Source organism: Astyanax mexicanus, chromosome 13 (genome assembly GCF_023375975.1).
Source record: "Astyanax mexicanus isolate ESR-SI-001 chromosome 13, AstMex3_surface, whole genome shotgun sequence".
Lineage (NCBI taxonomy): Eukaryota > Metazoa > Chordata > Actinopteri > Characiformes > Acestrorhamphidae > Astyanax > Astyanax mexicanus.
The window spans coordinates 51,883,399-51,902,475 of NC_064420.1; the positions used below are offsets into that span (position 1 = coordinate 51,883,399).

The 19,077-nt window shown below is 41.6% G+C and overlaps 1 protein-coding gene across 1 annotated transcript in view; it reads right to left on the reverse strand.

Moving 5' to 3' along the window:
• Positions 1-16,808, reverse strand: part of uhrf1bp1 (UHRF1 binding protein 1) — a 36,240-nt gene extending 19,432 nt beyond the window's left edge. Inside the window, exons 1-9 of the mRNA XM_049486483.1 lie at positions 16,598-16,808; positions 8,810-8,972; positions 7,120-7,158; positions 6,566-6,657; positions 5,967-6,156; positions 5,733-5,873; positions 4,680-4,850; positions 3,913-4,093; positions 3,722-3,808 (exon numbers count right to left, since the gene is read on the reverse strand). Coding sequence (XP_049342440.1) covers positions 3,722-3,808; positions 3,913-4,093; positions 4,680-4,850; positions 5,733-5,873; positions 5,967-6,156; positions 6,566-6,657; positions 7,120-7,158; positions 8,810-8,972; positions 16,598-16,641 — 1,108 coding nt within the window. The 5' untranslated portion in view covers positions 16,642-16,808. The remainder of the gene's footprint in view (positions 1-3,721; positions 3,809-3,912; positions 4,094-4,679; positions 4,851-5,732; positions 5,874-5,966; positions 6,157-6,565; positions 6,658-7,119; positions 7,159-8,809; positions 8,973-16,597) is intronic.
• Between the last annotated feature and the right edge of the window lie 2,269 nt (positions 16,809-19,077).

Genomic DNA, 19,077 nt, shown 5'->3' on the forward strand with positions numbered 1-19,077 from the left:
AATGTTATTTTATTTACTATTCTGTTTATTGTTGATGTAAAAGTTGGGTTTGTGCTGCTGTGTGTTCATGTGTGTGTAATAAGTGGGGGTGTACGCTCGGCTCGGCACGGCGCCTGTGTTACCGAGATAGCGATGAACGTCTGACTGTTGGCGTCTGTCTAGGTTGTATTCAGTCAGTAGAGCTCCTGTGTTTTCTGTTACCAAGATAAACAAGATAAAACTCCAGAAATGTACCTGAACACACCTCATTTCCAGAACACCACGCCCATCAGTGTAGATATATTCAGCAATGAGCATCATGACACATTTTGTGCATGGTGTAAGATTGGGTCCTAAGACTTTTCTTCATTTTTTTGCTAATTAGTCTTTTTCTATGTTCTTTTTTTCTTTCTTATGCCAAACTACAAAACAACAAGCTCAGGAGAAAAACGTAATCCCAGTTTAAAAGCAGCAGAATCCAGTATAAAGTGTGTATTGGTGCAGAAACCACTCTGTCCTTCTGTTCACGGTCACACAATCCTCACTGTGGACTGTGTAGTTCAGCCCTCAGGCGTGGAAATCTACTGCTCCATCACAAAGTGGAAAAGTAAACTGGAATAAGAAGCAGGAGGATGTTTAAGCAGGAGTTTAAACCATTAAAATGGCTAAAATAAGCACAAATAATTAAACATGAAGGCAGATTTGGAATGCTGAAGCTGGAGCTTCTTTAGAGTGACATATGGCAGGCTTATTCAGGTAATTAATTTGTACTCTCTACTCTGTAAAATTATTAAATAACTACGTTATTTGTTGCACTTAAAATCCTTGAAGTTTCCCAAAAATCATCAGTACTGCTTATAATCCGGTGCTCCTTATGTATAAATTCTATCAGTCAGGTATTAAGGAGCAGTAAAGACACTCCACTGAAGTACAGAGTTATACAGGAGTTTCAGTTTAGTTCTCCAGCACCCAGACTGGAGCAGTATTAGCATTAGCCGCTAACCGAGCTAAACGCTAGCTCTTTCGTCATTCAGAGATGAGTATTATTGGCCTGTAGCCTGCTGAAAACCCCGGCTAGCACTACTGGAGTAGCATTAGCATTACCCACTAACCAAGCTAAGCGCTAGCTCTTTTGCCGTTCAGAAGTGAGCCTGCATGTTTACCATGTTAAAATAAGCTACGTGGGACAAACCGCTAGCTAATATTACCCTGGCTTACCAGAACGCTCAGGGTTCCTCAGTGTAGCGTCATCAGGCAGCATTTACTAGTGGTAATCGTGGCTAGCGCTCGCGATTAGCCACTAATGCTAATGCTTACTGTAAATAAATAAAAGTGCTTTGCTCACCTCAATAAACAGTTTTCAGGAAAGAAATCTGTGTAGATTAACATCCAGCACTCGTTTTTACAGTTTTGTTTACTTACTTTTACTTTACTTAATTTAGTTACCCATCGGTGAGACCTCCTCTGGTGAATTAGAAGGGAACCCCAGGGACACCCCTGTTCCTTACTAGTGTCACATAGTTCGCTTTACAATCCGCTTCGCCTTATAGAGCAAAAATACGGTAAGTGTTCAGCATCACTTAAAATTAAATTTAGTATACTTTTTTCATAAATTGTCTGTAACAGCTAAAAGATATGAGCTGTACAGGCCTAGGATATTAACGGTAAATAAATTGGTATATCATTATTTAGTTAGTCACAATATGTTTTATTTATCTGTTATCTTATTGGCCCAGAAATGCAGATACTGTTGCATCATTAATATTAGGGGTGGGAATCGATTACTATCTCACGATTCGATTCGATTCCGATTTTGGGGGCCACGATTCGATTCAAAATCGATTTTTGATTCAAAACGATTTGAATTATAAATATTTCTGCTTCTGGCTTATGAATCGTATTGAAAAAAAACCCTCCATAATATACACTGGTCCTGGAGCAAGTAATGTGTTACAAAAACAATAAAATGTGCAGGAATGTGGGTCCTCAGTGACAGAGGAATCACTGGGATATCACAATGACGTTAATGAACAATAAATAAATAATAAATAACACTGCTTTATTACCAGGCTACTAGCGGTGGTGTGTAGGTGACGCTGCTGGGCTGATGTGATGATAGCAGTGGAGCGCTAAAGTTCAGGAGCAGCTGCTGATTAACTAGTTAATTTAAGGTCGTTGTATTTCTTCAGAAAGGGGGCAGGAGGTGGAGAAATTAATTCATATTGTCCATTCCTTAATTCCTCTGTGATGAGGAGCTGAAATTAGCTCTGATTAGCTTATTGTTATTTTTCCGTTCCGCCTTAAATGCTGCAGCCCGCTGCCACCTGTAGCGTTATTTAAGGTGGAACTGGAAAGTTAGCTAGTTAGCTAGCTAACAGTTACTGAAACTAACTACTAGCGATCTTTTTTATGCTTGTTATGAAGCATTCTGCCATAAAACATTGAAACTACACGTTAATCTAAGGTAATATAGTGCTTGTTCTGCCATCTTACCGGTGATTCTCAAACACCTACGCTCTGTGTGTGTCTGGAAGATCTCCAAAGGGACAAGCGCTATCCCCAGGGTTGCCAGGTCCAACAAAAATACCCAGCCCAAAATCAGTCTAAAACCCGCCCCTCAGAATCGATTTTGGGACATTTTAAATCGATTCTGAATCGTAGTAAATGAGAATCAAGATTCTTATGTGAATCGATTTTTTGGCACACCTCTAATTAATATTAATAATTATATGTATCTGAACCCGAGGGCCGTGGTGTTTCTGCAGAGCAGCGGTCACTCCGTCTTCAGAGAGACAATTACATAACCCTGAGAACCACAGCCCCGGACTACACACACAGTAAACACAGAGCTTTATCAGGCAAGAGAAGAAGAATAGACACACACACATTATACATAAACACACATTATACACAAACACACACACACAACATACAAAGACAAACAGTTACATCACTGGTCTGTTCAAAAGAAAAGTAGACACTCTCTTTAGAAATGACCACATCACACACTCACCCACCATCATCAGAACAGGGATTCTGATTACAGACTGATGAAAGGGGCACTAATCAGACACTCACCTGACATGAGGAAAGGGGTACTAACTGCACACTCACCTGGCCTGTAAAAGGGTACTAATCACACACCTGGTTTGTGAAAAGGGTACTTATCACACACTCACCCATCAGACTAAGAGCAGGGATTCTGATCACAGACTAAGTTAGACTGATGAAAGGGGTACTGATCACACACTCACCTGGCCTGTAAAAGAGGTACTAATCACACACTCACCTGGCCTGTAAAGAGGTACTAATCACACACTCACCTGGCCGGTGGAAAGGGTAATAATTACACACTCACCTGGCCTGTAAAAGAAGTACTAATCACACACTCACCTGGCCTGTAAAGGGGTACTAATCACACACTCACCTGGCCTGTAAAAGAGGTACTAATCACACACTCACCTGGCCGGTGGAAAGGGTAATAATTACACACTCACCTGGCCTGTAAAAGGGGTACTAATCACACACTCGCCTAGCCTGTAAAAGGTGTACTAATCACACACTCACCTGGCCTGTAAAAGAAGTACTAATCACACACTCACCTGGCCTGTAAAGGGGTACTAATCATACACTCACTGGCCTGAAAAAAGGGTTACTAATCACACACTGACCTGGCCTGTAAAAGGGGTACTAATCACACACTCACCTGGCCTGAAAAAAGGGTTACTAATCACACACTGACCTGGCCGGTGGAAAGGGTAGTAATCACAGCCCAGTTTTCGGAAGGTTAGCTGCATCGCTCCCTGAGAGCCGGGAACCGGGGGTTCATCTACAGGACACGACAAAGATCACATCAGAGCACCAATCAGATTCAGCAGATGTAAAGGTTAAAGGTTAAAGGACAGGTAATCAGGACAGGTGTGCGATTCTAACCGGTTTCTGCCGATGAGCTGTCGTTGCAGATGTGCAGGTCCAGGCGAGAGATAAAGGTGTGATAAGACGACTCCTTCACATCATGAAGGTCAAAATACTGCGCTAGTGTGCTGGGCGTGCCCACAGGTGCTGGAGGATGCTCCGCCCACAATGGGTTTGGCCCAGGTGAGGGTGGAGCAGTCTGAAACACAGTTGAGAAAAAGACAGAAAGGTCACATCCATAAAAGTTGAGACCCTTTCTAATGGTGTTTCTGTATTTTACAATGAAAGACGCTAGATGCATAACCACGCCCCCAAAAATCATAATTTATTTGATTCAGTAAAACATCAAATTACTTCTAGAACTGGAACTACTTTATCGTCCTCATATCGTCACACTTTGTAGTGTTGGTCCACTTCCAGACTGGAGAACAGTAGGCGGAGTGATATTTGGCACAGTGCTGAGGAGAAAGTAGTTCTGGTTCATGCAACATTCAGCTCTGCGGTTAAGTAATACCACACACTGTGCTACGGTAAAAGTAGTTCCAGTTCATGCGGCATTCAGCTCTCTGGTAGAGTAATAACACTGTGCTTAGGAGAAAGTAGTTCATGTAACATTGAGCTCTGTGGTGAAGAAATACTACATCCTGCGCTGAGGAGAAAGTAGTTCCACAACCTCTACAATACAGGTCTGTGGTGGAGTGATACCACACACTGTGCTGAAGGTAGAAAGTAGAATGAAGTGGATTAGGATGTATCCTGAGACTGAAGCAGTGATGAAGGAGTACCTGTAGTGATTCGGCTGCCATGCTTTTCCCCTGCTGGGCAGATTTCTCCATGGCTTCGCTCAGGGATTTAGCATAATGGATCACGGCTTTCAGCTGAGAGTCGGTCAAAACCCACAGCAGGTCGTCCAGGATGAAGAGCAGCTTTGAGGCGAGAACATTACAGTCCTTAACCTGCAGAGCAGAAGAACAGGTACAGTCTTAGGACTTATCCTGAGTGTGAAGCGGGAGTAGATTTGCGATTTACTCAAAGGGAAGCTGGAGTAGTTTGGGACTTATCCTGAGTGTAAATCGGTAGTAGTTTGTCATGTAACCTGGGTGTAAAGTAAATTGGTTTGGGATTTATCCTGAGTTTGAAGCTGAAGTAGTTTGGGACTTAACCTGAGTGTGAAGCAGGAGTTGTTAGGGACTTTTTCTGGGGATAAAGCAGGAGTAGTTTGGTACGTATCCTGAGTGTGAAGCAGGAGTAGTTTGGGACTTACCCTAAGTGTGAATCGGGAGTAAGTTGGCATGTAACCTAGATGTAAAGTAAAATTGGTTTTAGACTTATCCTAAGGGTGAAGCAGGAGAAAATTGGTACTTATCCTGATTGTGAAGCGGGAAGTAGTTTGGGAATTATCCTAAATATGGTAAAGGTTTGGGACATATTCTGAGTGTGAAGGAGGAGTAGTTTGGGACGTATCCTGAGTGTGGAGCTGAAGTAGTTTGGGTCTTATCTTGAGTGTAAAGCGGGAGTAGTTTGGGTTTTATCTAAGGGTAAATGCGAGTAGTTTGGGACTCATCCTGAGTGTGAAGCGGGAGTAGTTTGGGACTCATCCTGAGTGTGAAGCGGGAGTAGTTTGGGACTCATCCTAAGGGTGAAGCGGGAGTAGTTTGGGACTCATCCTAAGGGTGAAGCGGAAGTAGTTTGGGACTCATCCTAAGGGTGAGAAGTGGGAGTAATTTGGGACTTATCCTGAGTGTGAAGCGGGAGTAGTTTGGGACTTATCCTACGGGTAAAGCAGAAGAAGTTTGGGACTTATTCTGAGTGTAAAGCAGGAATGGATTGAGACATACCCTGCGTTTGAGGGCGATGCGGATGCGCCCCTGGTTGGTGATGAGGCGTAACGGTGTGCTGCCCAGGTCCTGATCGTCGCTCTCTATTGCATCCACTTCAATACGAAGACTCTGCCAGTTTATCTCCTTAAAGGTCAAAACCTAAAAACAAATATCAGAGAAATGAATAGTTTACACTAAGTCATTAATTACGGAGAGTAAAATGATGGTTTACAGTGTGTATTGGGTGTGTACCTCTCCTCGTTTGGGGTGTGTGATGCGAGTGTATCGGAGGTCGGTTTTCTGCCACTTGGGGTTGAGGCTGTATCCCTGAAGCTGCCAGAGCTCGAAGGAGGCGTGGAATGCCCGGGCCTGAACTTTAATAGTGATGGAGTTGATAATGACGGACATGCCCTCCACCACCTTCTCCGCAAAGCCGTACTCACTGTAGACAAACACAATTACAGGTCCTATTACTAACAATACTCCATACTCTCTCTCTCAGACTCCGGCTGCTGATGGAGAAGCAGCAGTATGATCTACTGTACTCTCTCTCTCTCTCTCAGACTCCGGCTGCTGATGGAGAAACAGCACAACCTACTGTACTCTCTCTCTCTCTCAGACTCCGGCTGCTGATGGAGAAGCAGCAGCATGACCTACTGTACTCTCTCTCTCTCTCTCTCTCTCAGACTCCGGCTACTGATGGAGAAGCAGAATGACTTACTGTACTCTCTCTCTCTCAGACTCTGGCTGCTGATGGAGCAACAGCATGACCTACTGTACTCTCTCTGATTGATCGCTGCATTAATCAGCTCTGACTAATCAATACCCACAAAAACAGAGCGCTCTCTGACCTTTGACCTGGAGTGATGGCGATAGGGGAGGGGCCATTTGGGGGGCGGGGCTCCTCACATGTCCGCATCTCGACCTCCACCTTGTCCAGAAACTACAGAGAGAGAGAGAAAAAAAGAGAGAAAGAGACTATTAGAGACAAATTAAAAACCTCTAAAATACCTTCTGCCAACAGTAGTCAAGCCCCACCTATTCAAGCTAAAGATTTTGCGACAATCACTTTTATTGTCAATTTATAATTTATGACCTTTTTAAATATTTTAATATCGCAGCTTAATTTTATAACAGTGCGACTGAGCTCTTTAAAATACAAATTGTCTTTCATTAGAAGTAAGAAAAATAAAATAAACATCTTTTTATTTTAAATGTGTGTAAACATAACATATTGCTATAGTATCGTAAATTTTGACCATATTGTGCAGCTCTGTGATAGGCCTATTTAAATCAGTGGTAACAGACCAAGTATCATAGAGAAGTGAAAGTGATCAGGGTCGTATAAAAACAGACAGATGATCAGTGAAGTGATACGAAGGGGATAAAAAGGGGGGATTCCCACCAAACAAATGGGGCTCGTCTTCAGCTTCGTCCACTGGATCTGCAGAAAGAGAAAGAAGAAGAGATTAGATATGAATCACTTTTAAAAGCTTAATACACTTATCACAAAAACATCTGCACTCAGGAGGAAGTGTGGTATTGTAATTCTATTCACGAGGAAGAAGAAAGTTTTAAAATAAGAAATTTGGCTGATATTTAGGGTAATATTAATTGATCTACATATACAGTAGTAGTGTGTAATGCTGCAGACGTCTCAGCATGTAGAGAGTTGTAGAGGTTCCTAATGTTCCTCCTGTGATAATCCATCCCTTAATGACTCCAATATTCTCTAATACACAGTTCCTGTAGATTGTGCGGTAGGGGTATAGGAAAAGTGCAGGAGTGTCTTTGGCGACCTTGACGTGGTGTTCAGGGCATTTGTCCTAATGACCTGCATTCATGTAGTCCTACACTGTGCTTCCGTCTGCCAATGGTGTTGGCACTCTGTCATTATTTACTGTAAACGATATTTTAATGTAGGATGCTGTAAACTGTGACGGTGACCCAGTTTTGCCTCATGCTTTAGTAACATCAGACTACTGTATTTTTCGCACTATAAAACGCACTTAAAATATTTTTATTTTTACCAAAAATTGGCAGTGCCCCTTATAATCTGTATGAATTCTATCAGTCAGGTATTAAGAATCAGTAAAGGCACTCCACTGAAGTACAGAGTTATACAGGAGTTTCAGTTTAGTTCTCCAGCACCGAGGCTGGAGCAGTATTAGCATTAGCAGCTAACTGTGCTAAGCACTAGCTCTTTCAACAATCAGAGGTGAGTATTTTGGACAGCAGCCTGAATGTTTGCCATTTTAAACTAAGCTACGTGAGACGAACCGCTAGCTAATATCACCCTGGCTTACAGAAACACTCAGGGTTCCTCAGAGTAGCGCTTTTTGGGCAGCATTTACTAGCACTAACCCCGTTTAGCACTAGTGTTTATCCTCTAATGCTAATGCGAAATCTGGAATTTTTTTCAGGTGTTTTCAGGAGAGAAACCTGTGTAGATTAACACCCAGCGCTAATTTCACTTAAAAATATATATTTTTAAGTTACAGTTTTGTTTACTTAGCTTAGCTTAGCTAATTAACTTAGATACCCCACCACCACATTACAACCATGCATCTTATAATCTGGTGCACCTTAAGCCCTATCCAGACAGGATTAGTTTTTCAGGGGGTTCTGGGTAATTTTTTCTTTTATGGTGGTTTTTATCCTCTGTGATTTTATTCCAGCCCAGAACGATTTTTGAATTATCTACTGTTTTTCTCTGAACTCCGTGCTCCTCCGGTAATTTTAGTCCTGTCCGGACGCACATCTCTGAGTTTCGTCTCCTCGCATTTAATAAAATAGATATTTGTCCTCTGCCACGCACCGTAATTACTGTACACTTTGGGGGCTGCACGGTTTCCACGGAGATCCACGTTAAAAACACAACAGGGAGTTGAAACGGAGGAGCTACTGAACTACTGAGCTACTGAAAGCCTAAAAACTCACTGATCCTCCTGTTTTTACAATTGCAGTCTGGATGCAGGAGTTTTATCACTAAAGAGTAGAAGAGTGAAATATTTTACACAGACGCCCCCTTGAGAAACTAATCCCAACCAGATAGAGCTACATAGCCTGACATAGTCCTGACAGTTCAGACTCACTCTGATAGCCGCCTTGTTGCAGTAGACTCGGGTGACGGCCAGCCAGGTGGGCAGGTCCAGCATGTTCTGAAGCACCTCCTCATCCAGTTCCAGGTTGGAGAGCTGACCCTCCCCCTTCAGCGTGCTCAGGTTAATCTTATCAGGAGAGAGGTTCTTCGTAAACCTGCCCAGAGGAACACAGGGACAGAGGAACACAGGGAAGAAGAACCTATTAATACACATTTACTGAACAGCACTTAGCTGAGGAGCTAATTTAGCCAGTTAGCCAAACAGGCTGTTTGTTTGGTTTTAGTGTGGATCTTTTTGACTGGTGGAGTGATCAGTACATACTGAAACTTGAACAGGTGTTTACACACATCATCACACACTTGTGGATTTGATTCTTTAACCAATTACAGGCTCAGTTTCACTTCCTGTAGTCGGTTACAGAGGCTGTTGTATCTGTTGCAGTGAGTGATGGAGTCTGTGATAGCCAACACCACTACGGTCATCAGAACCACTCTCTTATTCAGAACCAACTCCTGTTTAGCGTTTAGCTTCAGTTTCACACTGCAACATCACATCAACCACCTGTGATTCCATTTTAAATACTTTGCAACACCACACAAATACCACAGCAACCAAACATGGTACCATTACAACCACCTTGCAACATCACATCAACCACCTTCTAATTCCCTTGCAACACAACAGCAATCATCTAGCAACTTCAGCAACCACCGATCACAACACTTTAACAACTTTTCAACACCACAGCAACCACCCAGCATTACAACATAAACCCACCATGATATCATTTCAAACCGTACCAAGGATCAGCTGATCCGACCAAATTTTTTGGTTCTTTGTTCTGGGCCATGTTAAACTGTCAACATTCTAAAACCAATCAGTGCTGAGTATAGGGAGACTCCGTCCACATAGGTGATGGTGACAGAATAAAATAAGATTTTTAACCCTGATGTTCTGGTACTGGTAGATATTAGCCAGACTGTTCTGAAAACACCTCAGGCTCCATTTCCACTTCAGTACACTCCACAGCTCTCTCCGGAGGAAACTCCCTTAATACACACACACACACACACACACACTATAACAATGACCAGACACAATATTGCAGTGTGTTACTGGGTGTGACTGAATACATACATACAGAGCAACACTCTGCTTTATCCACAACTATAGTAACAGTAGCAATAATAATAATAATAATCATAATCATCAATACAGGTTTTTATTTTACTAGATTTCAGCAGAAATCAAACATCCTTACCATAGAAAGTGTTGATAGGCTAGCAAAAGTTTGACCCCAATTTAAGTGATCTATAGACTAGCCGTTAACTGACCACCAGGAATCTTGATTTAGGGCGTGTCAGTGTGTCTTTGCTATCGTAACAACCGGAAAAGTACACCTTGTGCGGCTCAAAACTAAGCGCAATAGGCATGGACTAATTCTCTTAATTAATCATGGGTGTGGTTAATTTTGGGCGAAACAAGAAATAAACCAATCAGAGTCACTTGCACATCATTCCTTTTAAGAGTCTGTCTAGGTTGTATTCAGTCAGTGGAGCTCCTGTGTTTTCTGTTACCAAGATAAACAAGATAAAACTCCAGAAATGTACCTGAACACACCTCATTTCCAGAACACCACGCCCATCAGTGTAGATATATTCAGAAGATCTGCTGCTGTTTAAACCAGACAGGAGTATGGAGTGAAAATGGTCTGTTTGTGGGATGTAAGATAGCGATGAGCATCACCACACACCTTATACAGGGTGTACCACTTAGCACGTAGCATTGCAACAACCTAACACCACCACAGAAACCTCCTGGAACACCCTATCGACTGTCATCCACCTGCCTGGTAGTGGGAATAATTCTGGATTTTTTTTGTTTTTGGATTATTATTATTTTTATTAATATTAATAAGACAGTACCCACACCCTGATCTCTGGGCTGGCTCTGCTGCTGTTGTTGTGATGAAGTGCTGCAGTCTTATGCTGTAGGATCAGAGGGCTGTTGGGTAATATGAGAACAGCAGGAGAATGAGTAATGCAGGACACAGCCGTCAACTTCTCACTCCTGTCCCACTGCCTTCTGCTCTACATACCCCAACCCTGACCCAACCGGGCCCCACCCGACTTGACTCGTATTCTTCTACATCTAGTTTATATAACCTGATTATATTTAATAGGGGTGGGAATCGTTTACTATCTCACGATTCGATTCGATTCCGATTTTGGGGGCCACGATTCGATTCAAAATCGATTTTTGATTCAAAACGATTTGAATGATAAAAATTTCTGCTTCTGGCTTATGAATCTTATTGAAAAAAAACCCTCCATAATATACACTGGTCCTGGAGCAAGTAATGTGTTACAAAAACAATAAAATGTGCAGGAATGTGGGTCCTCAGTGACAGAGAAATCACTGGGATATCACAATGACGTTAATGAACAATAAATAAATAATAAATAACACTGCTTTATTACCAGGCTACTAGCGGTGGTGTGTAGGTGACGCTGCTGGGCTGATGTGATGATAGCAGTGAAGCGCTAAAGTTCAGGAGCAGCTGCTGATTAACTAGTTAACTTTAAGGTCGTTGTATTTCTTCAGAAAGGGGGCAGGAGGTGGAGAAATTAATTCATATTGTCCATTCCTTAATTCCTCTGTGATGAGGAGCTGAAATTAGCTCTGATTAGCTTATTGTTATTTTTCCGTTCCGCCTTAAATGCTGCAGCCCGCTGCCACCTGTAGCGTTATTTAAGGTGGAACTGGAAAGTTAGCTAGTTAGCTAGCTAACAGTTACTGAAACTAACTACTAGCGATCTTTTTTATGCTTGTTATGAAGCATTCTGCCATAAAACATTGAAACTACACGTTAATCTAAGGTAATATAGTGCTTGTTCTGCCATCTTACCGGTGATTCTCAAACACCTACGCTCTGTGTGTGTCTGGAAGATCTCCGTTTGAAGGGACAAGCCCTATCCCCAGGGTTGCCAGGTCCAACAAAAATACCCAGCCCAAAATCAGTCTAAAACCCGCCCCTCAGAATCGATTTTGGGACATTTTAAATCGATTCTGAATCGTAGTAAATGAGAATCAAGATTCTTATGTGAATCGATTTTTTGGCACACCTCTAATATTTAACTATAATTACACACTTAATTCCATTATTGTACAATGACATACTCTTCATAGACAAATTGAAAATGCTACTTTTGGGTAGTGTACCTCCTGGTGAGAGATCATTAGAAATAGACTATTAGACAGTCAGCCAGCCACCACTGTGTTCATTAGCAGACTGAACAGACTGAAGTCATAACTTCCTCAGCAACGAATCCAGGTTCTGTTTGGACGTCATGGTAAGCTCTTCAATCCTGTCTTTGACCTGGACTGAAGAGTTCACACTGTAAACTGCAGGTGTGATTGATGATCTGAGGAGCATCATGTCATACAGTGAGAGTCGGTCACTCCTAGTAGTGATAGGAGGAACATTACTAACAGTGATCTCAGTGATCTGTGCAGAACATCCTGCAGATCCATGTATTGCTGCCTCTCATGGCAGCACTAGAAACTGATAGCAGCAGGATAATGTTCACCCACACACAGTGATTGCAGCACTTCCTTGTCCTGCCCGCTCTCCAGATTTATCACCAATCCAGCATTTATGGAGCAGCTGGGACTCAGCTTCAGCTTCAACCTACGAGTGTAGAGCTACAGGATCTACAGGCCCAGCTGTAGCAACATCTGTGGGTAAATGTGCTGCAGGATCCATACAGAACCTGTAGAACCTCCAAACTCAACAGTCTCAATCTTATCTTATATCCAGGACAGAGGAACCAACAGGATCTAAACTAGAGACTCGTTTCAGATACAGAACAGTTTTTAGAAATGTAAGGATTCACTACGTTACAACTACTAATTCTTGGTCTGTTATTTCATCACTATGTATAGATAAAGTCGTGAAAGAGCATGCACATACATTTTTAAAATATCATAATTCCAGCTTGTTGAAATAAAACAGGAACAGAGAAACCCTGTAGGAGAACTGGAATAATAAAGTAGTCTACTGGAATAACAACGAGGTACAATCTTAGCCTCTGGACATCACGAGAGCAGTACCAGTGTGTATCTGTGTGTGTGTGTGTAGAGTCTGGATGATTTCGAATCAGTGTGTATAGTTTGCCCAGATTAAAAATCTTTGTACAGTCAGTTGATTCTGAATCAGTTAATATATGACATCTGCATTGATTTTGAATCACTGTACAGAGTCAGTATAGATTCTGAATCAGTGTACAAAGTAAGTGTTTATTCTGAATCATTGTATATACAACATTTGCATTGATTTTGAATCAGTGTACAGAGTTAACATTGATTCTGCATCACTTTGCAAAGTCTATGTTTACTCAGAGGCAGTGTGTGCAGTCTGTGTTAATTCCGAATCAACGAAACACTGAATCACATTGTTTTTGTTGACTCTGAATCAGTGTGCTGAGTCTGTGTTGTCTCTAAATTACTGTGTAACTGATTCCAGATCAGTAAGTGTAGAGTCAGTGCCGATACAGAATGAGTCTGTGTGAAGTCCGTACTGATCCTGAATCAGTATGTATATAGTATCAGTGTTGATTCAGTGCTGAGTGAATCTTTGGCAGTAAAAGAGCCGTGATTAACACCCACAGCACCCAACATGTGCTTCACACCCACCGCCGCCTGCTCAGCCTGAGGCAACACACCGAGTGTGAGGGAAAATAACAGCTACAGGACACACACTGCGTCCAACTGGAACACTGTTCCAGACCCAACGCAATCAAACGGAATTAAAATATTAACGTTCCATTACAAAACCTGTCCACCTGGAGGAGACACACAGAGCTTATCCAACTATCTGAGAAATCCTGCTTCAGGTATTTCAGTTATTTACAGCTGTATTCCAGTGGCTCACCTGCACAGGTGTGTTCCTGCTCTAAACACACCTGATTCAGCTCCATCCACACTAATAACCCCTTTCAGATAGAGGTAAAACAGGAAACTTTACAGGTGGAAGGAATCAAACGAACTAATACCTCACAATAAACGAAGACTCCACAAAAGAACAAAGACTCCACAAAAGAACCAAGACTCCACAAAAGAACCAAGACTCCACAAAAGAACCAAGACTCCACAAAAGAACCAAGACTCCACAAAAGAACCAAGACTCCACAAAAGAACCAAGACTCCACAAAAGAACCAAGACTCCACAAAAGAACCAAGACTCCAAAAAAGAACAAAGACTCCAAAAAAGAACAAAGACTCCACAAAATAACCAAGACTCCACAAAAGAACCAAGACTCCACAAAAGAACCAAGACTTAAAAACAAGAAGGGGCCGTACTACAAAAGAACAAAGATTCTACAATAGAACAAAGATTCTACAAAAGAACAAAGATTCTACAAAAAAACAAAGATTCTACAAAAGAACAAAGATTCTACAAAAAAACAAAGATTCTACAAAAAAACAAAGATTCTACAAAAGAACAAAGACTCTACAAAAGAACGTAGATTACACTAATGAACGAAGACTGACTATCTCTAATGAAGAACATGGGTGGATGTCCCTGAACACTAATAACGAGTATGTACCACTCCCAGAGAATGGAGAAGGAAGATGGACTGTACCTAAGGAACGGGGACGGACCATATCTGTAGAACAAGGACGGGTCCCTAAACAAGAAAAATTAAGCACCTACAAAGAACGAGGACAGTCCGCTCCCTAAAAACAGATATGTTTCCGAGGACAGATAATTTCAGATGAATGAAGAGGAATTGTTTCTGATTAATGAAGATAGCTCACTCTCAAAGAACAAGAAAGAACAATCCACAGAAGTCGAAGATGGTCCACCCCTGAAAACAAGGATGGATGTACCTGGAAATCAACACCAGGTCTTGCCTAAAGAAAAATAACAAAAACAAAGAAATAAACTGTCCAGAGAACAAGAAACAAGCACCAGACTCATCTATTTACTAATAAAGTGATCACAGTAACTGATTAAACAATAGAAAAATATTAAACAATGTATGAAAAAACTAAATGCCCACATTCAAAACCAAAAAAAAAAATCTTAAAATACTTTTTCCTTCAAAAAATTGTGATGTAATAAAATATAATGTATTGTAATAAAACACACTATTCTCTACAGTCTCTACAGAGTTTATATGCTGGGATGTTATTCTGGCTTTAGGCCCAAACGCTGCACTGCACTTTGGTCACCTCGGCTTAGCGTGCAGAAAACAGCCTTTCCTTTAGCTTACAGTGAAAAACAAAATATAAACTGTAGACAGTAAAGAGCTACGCAGGAACAACTCTATTTATAAAAATTATAAATGTTGACCACCAGCATGAAAAGCATGTAATATGTAGACCAACAGCATGACCAATATAGTCCACCAGAATGACCAATGTAGACCTCCAGAATGACCAATGTAGACCTCCAGAATGACCAATGTAGACCACCAGAATGACCAATGTAGACCTCCAGCATGACCAAGCAAAACCTCCAGCATGACTAGTGTAGACCACTGGCCTGACCAAGCAAAACCAACAGAATGACCAATGTAGACCTCCAGAATGACCAATGTAGACCTCCAGAATGACCAATGTAGACCACCAGAATGACCAATGTAGACCTCCAGCATGACCAAGCAAAACCTCCAGCATGACTAGTGTAGACCACTGGCCTGACCAAGCAAAACCAACAGAATGACCAATGTAGACCTCCAGAATGACCAATGTAGACCTCCAGAATGACCAATGTAGACCACCAGAATGACCAATGTAGACCTCCAGCATGACCAAGCAAAACCTCCAGCATGACTAGTGTAGACCACTGGCCTGACCAAGCAAAACCAACAGAATGACCAATGTAGACCTCCAGAATGACCAATGTAGACCTTCAGAATGACCAATGTAGACCTCCAGAATGACCAATGTAGACCTTCAGAATGACCAATGCAGACCTCCAGAATGACCAATGTAGACCACACTGACTGAGCAGCATCACCAGCATGACAACAATGCGACTGCGAGCTTTAGCTACACTATGTTGTTCAAAAGCTGGGTTAATCTGTCTATACTGCAAATTCTATTGGTTCTGACAATTAGTTTGTGAGTGGTTTTGTCAGTTCTGTCGGAATTCAGTTCTGTCTGTACTGCGAGTTCTGTGAGTTTTGTTAGTTTGGTCTGTACTGTGAGTTGTCAGTTCTGCTGGAATTTAATTCTGTCAGCTCTTTCTGTACTGTGATTTCTGTCAGTTGTGCTGGAATCGTGTTTTGACAGTTATGCCTGTACTGTCAGTTATGTTTATACTATAATATATACTATAATATAATTCTGTTAGTTCTGTTGGTACTGTGAGCTCTGTGGATCTGTCAGTTCTGTTGTAATTGAGTATTGTGAGTTCTGTCACTGCTGTTATAGGTGAACACTGACGCTGTTTTTCAGATTAAAAGTCATTACATTAATTAGCTGGGTTAGGTTAGGTGGGTTAGCTCTCTGGCTAATTTAATCTCACAGAAACTAGACCAGCCTCCAGTTCTGTATTAAATACAGTAATAATTAAATAAAGCGAATATTTCAGTATTTAAGGACCCAGTAAATCCCCTTTATCCCAGTCAGAGCCCGGGTTACTGTGCTGAGCGGTACCGGGTCAGTACCGGATCAGTACTGGGGGTCTGTACTGGGTCTGCAGCTTTAGCTCTATAGCCGCTCCGGTTCGGGTAAACCGGATCACTCCGCCGCGGTTCCGGTTCATACCTGGATAAATGCTTCAGGATCTGCTTCTTAATGATCCCCGCCATGATCCCGGACCCGCTCTCCGCTCCGAATCAGAACCGGTTCCTGTATAATTCGGGTTTAATCCGCATGTTTTGGTGCTAGCTGCTTTAGCTGCAGATGGCCAGCATCTTTACACGCCCAGAGTTCCGCCCACTGCCCCGCGCAGGCCCCGCCCACCAGCGCTGGGATTGGCTAATGGCGCTGGGTGTCAAGCTTTCTGCGCTGTGATTGGCTGTTGCGGGGTAGCCTGCGGGAACTCGGGGGGAACACGCCGAACCGGCTCCGCTCAGAATTTACATTTTATTTATTTATTTATTCATTTATTTATATTTTATTTATTTATTCATTCATTTATTTTTACTTACTCAAATACTTTATTCATCTGTTAATTTATTTTTCTTTTTTACTTACTTACGTGTTTATTTATGTATTTATTTTTTGTTTAATATTTATGTATGCTTAATTTATTTCTATTATTTTTTTATTTTATTTTATTTATTTATTTTATTTTATTTTAGTTTAGATCATATTCGACACAGATAGGGACCATAGGTCTGGGATAAGAGCATGTGATCGCTATTGCAATCATTACAGTTATTATGGTGATATTTACATTGATCATTACTGTCACCATATGTGTGGTTACTACTGTTATTGTGACTGTTACTGTGATCATTACTTTGGTCGTTGCTGATTAATTGTGATTATCTCTATGATAGTTATGGTAATATTTCCTGTGATTGTTACTGTGATCATCACTGTGATGAATAAAGTCAATATGGGTCCCACTTTATCTGAGAGAAAATATTAACATTAGGTGATGAGGCTGTAGGTGATGAAATTGTAGGTGATGAGGCTGAAGGTGATGAGGCTGTAGGTGATGAGGCTGTTGGTGATGAGGCTGTAGGTAATGAAATTGTAGGTGATTAAACTGTTGGTGATGAGGCTGTAGGTGATGAAATTGTAGGTGATGAGGCTGTAGGTGATGAAATTGTAGGTGATGAGGCTGTAGGTGATGAGGCTATAGGTGATGAAATTGTAGGTGATGAGGCTATAGGTGATGAAATTGTAGGTGATGAGGCTGTAGGTGATGAAATTGTAGGTGATGAGGCTGTAGGTGATGAAATTGTAGGTGATGAGGCTGTAGGTGATGAAATTGTAGGTGATGAGGCTGTAGGTGATGAAATTGTAGTTTATGAGGCTATAGGTGATGAAATTGTAGGTGATGAGGCTGTAGGTGATGAAATTGTAGGTGATGAGGCTGTAGGTGATGAAATTGTAGGTTATGAGGCTATAGGTGATGAAATTGTAGGTGATGAGGCTGTAGGTGATGAAATTGAAGGTGACGAGGCTGTAGGTGATGAAATTGTAGGTGATGAGGCTGTAGGTGATGAGGCTATAGGTGATGAAATTGTAGGTGATGAGGCTATAGGTGATGAAATTGTAGGTGATGAGGCTGTAGGTGATGAAATTGTAGGTGATGAGGCTGTAGGTGATGAAATTGAAGGTGATGAGGCTATAGGTGATGAAATTGTAGGTGATGAGGCTATAGGTGATGAAATTGTAGGTGATGAAATTGTAGGTGATGAGGCTGTAGGTGATGAAATTGAAGGTGATGAGGCTGTAGGTGATGAAATTGAAGGTGATGAGGCTATAGGTGATGAAATTGTAGGTGATGAGGCTATAGGTGATGAAATTGTAGGTGATGAAATTGTAGGTGATGAGGCTGTAGGTGATGAAATTGAAGGTGATGAGGCTGTAGGTGATGAAATTGTAGGTGATGAGGCTGTAGGTGATGAAATTGTAGGTGATGAGGCTATAGGTGATGAAATTGTAGGTGATGAAATTGTAGGTGATGAGGCTGTAGGTGATGAAATTGAAGGTTATGAGGCTGTAGGTGATGAAATTGTAGGTGATGAGGCTGTAGGTGATGAAATTGAAGGTGACGAGGCTGTAGGTGATGAAATTGTAGGTGATGAGGCTATAGGTGATGAAATTGTAGGTGATGAGGCTGTAGGTGATGAAATTGTAGGTGATGAGGCTGTAGGTGATGAAATTGAAGGTGACGAGGCTGTAGGTGATGAAATTGTAGGTGATGAGGCTGTAGGTGATGAGGCTATAGGTGATGAAATTGTAGGTGATGAGGCTATAGGTGATGAAATTGTAGGTGATGAGGCTATAGGTGATGAAATTGTAGGTGATGAGGCTATAGGTGATGAAATTGTAGGTGATGAAATTGTAGGTGATGAGGCTGTAGGTGATGAAATTGAAGGTGATGAGGCTATAGGTGATGAAATTGTAGGTGATGAGGCTATAGGTGATGAAATTGTAGGTGATGAAATTGTAGGTGATGAGGCTGTAGGTGATGAAATTGAAGGTGATGAGGCTATAGGTGATGAAATTGTAGGTGATGAGGCTGTAGGTGATGAAATTGAAGGTGATGAGGCTATAGGTGATGA